A 3,232-nucleotide genomic window follows, 5' to 3' on the forward strand; every position below is an offset into this window, starting at 1 on the left:
GTAACTGATGCTGTATTCTCGTTATCCTATTCTACCAAACCTCCCACAAAGGAGTCTACGATTGGCGACATTGATCGTTCCCTCACCACAAAATTTATTCGTAACCACAACCAAAATTAAATCGTACACAACAACACCGAAAGTCGACAATCCAGCCAATCGACGCTAAATAAATGGGTTAAAGAAACAAACTGTTCGGAGAATCAACGATAATAGAAAGTTGAAATAGAGGAATATAGGTAAGCTACAGTGACCAAATTGAAACTTTACAACATTCAAGATTACAGTCCACGATTCTCAAGTTTTGATCTAGATTTATTAACACGATCCCTATTTGATCATCTACACAAGTAACAGCAAAAGCAACTGATTGACTCACTCAAGTGCTACTTTGCAAACAGAAGGCGGGAGTTGTGCTTTCCGTTTTCGCATCTTGTTTAGGTGTTGATGTAACCTCGATATTTCCTCCCCGTAGATGCGTTTTATAATTAGAGATTGAATTTTGAGCTCATTCCTTGAAGTTTGTAAGTTTTTTGAGTTTCAAGGCCGGCATTGACATGCACGAGTAGCTTGCATCTGCAGAGGTGGTTTGCTTGAGTGCTTACACCATAGAACAAGGCTTATATAGAAACGACTCTTACTCTTGTAAAAAGAGTGTCGATAAAGCGGCGCGCTCTGGTGCCTGCGAAATAAAGAATTTAAACAAACCTGTATTATGAACTCACTGTGATTATTTTTAATTGTATCGCAAGGGGTAGCTGATAATAGGGGTAAATGACACAACTACACAAAAATACATATAAAAAGATATATTACTTCTTTATTGTTTATATAATTACTTGTTACAGATCTCTTACAGATCAGAAAATATTTGGAGAGCATTTTTAGGAAAAAGGCTGACATCTAAGCCCGTTATATGATATTGCCTAACTGTTTACAATAATTAAATATTTATATTTTGAATACAAAATTATGGGAACAGTCAGTAAAAGATGTTATGTTGTTTGTTATGACGTATCCGGCCCTTTCTCTATTTACAGGGTGGTCTCAAAAAATCAACTTTGTGGTCTCGCAAAAGAAGGAAGGAAGTTTTAGCTTCACACGAGCCTTAAAATTGAAAATCGGTTTAAGAGAATAAAATTTATAACTGCCATACTAAAAAGTTAATGATTTGGAGACCAGTCTGCAAATAAACGATGTGGTTAAAAAATTGAGAAACTTTTTTTCAAATTATAAGATCTATCTTAATGCCTACAATACTAAATTTGATGGAAAACAGGTTTTATCCAACTGAGAGCATGTGAAAATTTCTCCAATTTTGCAATGGTTCAATTGCCACTTTCTAGAAATTTTATTCGAGGCACTAATTTTTTGCAAAACGCACGAACCGAAAAGGTTTTATGCTAAATAATGGTTCAAACAGAAACCAAATTCTCAAATAATCAGAATTTATTCAGTTCCAAAATTAGTCGAAATTTTTCCGTGTAACGGCTATTTTGTTGAATAGTTTATTTGCTTGCTATATCTCTTATAATGTATGTTATATACTGCGTTATGGTTATCATTGACCGTGTCTTGCAGACCAGGTTCTCAATTGATTTAAGGTTGACACCTTATTGATGTCACCTTTTATGAGCATTTTTACAAAGCTCTGAACAAACATAAAAGTATGCTAATTTCAAAAAACAACTTACATTTGTAAAAAAAAACGATGCCAAATTTTGCGCTTTAACATTTAATGTTAATTTAATCGCTTTTCTCTTAGATTCAATGCGGATCGACTATCAGCAGTGTTCTTTGACCATGACAGATCCAGTTCATATGAAACTGCGACATTTACAAGGCGGATTCGAGGCATCTTTAAACACAATTCGTATGGAAATGGAGGAAATTACAATAATGACATCGCTCTTTTGAAGCTTGATCAGGATGTGTCATTGGATGCCATGACCAGACCGGTATGTTTGCCTTCCACTGGAAAGAGTTTTACAGGACTAAATGGTATTTATGTATTTGGATTAAAATATTTAGTTATAAGTGAGAAAGAATATGTTGAAAATTAAGAATCACACATCAAGAAAGCTGCTGACTTTGAATATTAGACACTTTGATATTATGGAATGTTAGTTCATAGTAACGTTAAAATGTTGACGGTTTTCCAGGTTTTGACCGTATTAGCAAAATCAAATAAGGGTTGCTCACTGTTCTTAAGTGAATGAGCTTTGCCACGCCTGACTGAGCCATAGTCTTTAGACCGAAAACAAATCAAATTTGAAGTTACTGATGCCAATCTGAAATACTTGCGACCTCAAGGTGTAAACCAAACCATATTTTAGTTTAATTACTGTGTTTTTTAAACCGTTACGGGGCGAAAGAGTAGAAAGTCGTCCCAAAGTCTACATAGCAGTTGCTAAAACTTCGCTTGGTATCAAAAATCACCATATCATCAAGGTTTATCAAGTGAGTGAACATACTCTTTCCTTGCCGCATTTGGTTTTCGTTGCTGTAATTATGATAATTATTCGGTTAATTAATTCTTCCAGAATCCTTGGTTGGATTTACCCAATGGAGGGTATTCTTCAAGAAGTGGCAGTTTGTACGCCTGAGTTCCCTTGGCGCAACTCATTAAGAGAATCGCATAATTCCAAATAACCAACTGTAAATAATTACAGGGTGATTCAAAATTGGCGTCATTCCTCTGGAGGTGTTGTCTGGCGCTGTTGTAGGAGTGCATAAAAAATAGTAAAAGAAATTAATTGTTATTAAAAACGGAGACATTTGCAAAAAGCTATATCAGAAATACGGCAGCAATGTTTTTCAAGGTAATCTGCTTAAGTTACAGTGCACAAATACCTGTTGCTTCGTAATTATTTAAAACTCCGGTAACCATGGAATTATACAGACTGACAATAAGATAGACAAGGATAAACAGTAAATTCAACAAAATTTGTTGACGAAATGTCAACCCGTTCTCATAACCTCGAATTCTGCGGGGTTTTGTGTCAGAGACTTGTCTTGTTGTTTGTAAATAAACTGTGCAACACCAAACATTTGAATGGTGGTTAACTCCAAACAAGCTAGTGCCTGTGTAATCTCCTTATTATCCACTCTTATCAAGCAGCTTCTCGTATTCAGTGAATTAACTCGTGCTCCATTTGTATCTCCTTGTGCTGTGTGTATCGTACAAACGTCTTTCCTCGGTATTTACTTGGTGCTTGGGAAAGTGTCAGTT

General features: G+C 35.4%; 1 protein-coding gene across 1 annotated transcript in view; it reads left to right on the forward strand.

Annotated features, from left to right (window-relative positions):
* LOC109537707 (trypsin-1) overlaps positions 1–3,232 on the forward strand; it is a 30,060-nt gene that overhangs the window by 9,039 nt on the left and 17,789 nt on the right. The window contains exon 3 of the mRNA XM_019904563.2: positions 1,766–2,001. Coding sequence (XP_019760122.1) covers positions 1,766–2,001 — 236 coding nt within the window. The remainder of the gene's footprint in view (positions 1–1,765; positions 2,002–3,232) is intronic.

This window comes from Dendroctonus ponderosae, unplaced genomic scaffold (genome assembly GCF_020466585.1).
Source record: "Dendroctonus ponderosae isolate FM_Combo_2020 unplaced genomic scaffold, Dpon_F_20191213v2 Dpon_F_20191213_9, whole genome shotgun sequence".
NCBI classification, from domain to species: domain Eukaryota; kingdom Metazoa; phylum Arthropoda; class Insecta; order Coleoptera; family Curculionidae; genus Dendroctonus; species Dendroctonus ponderosae.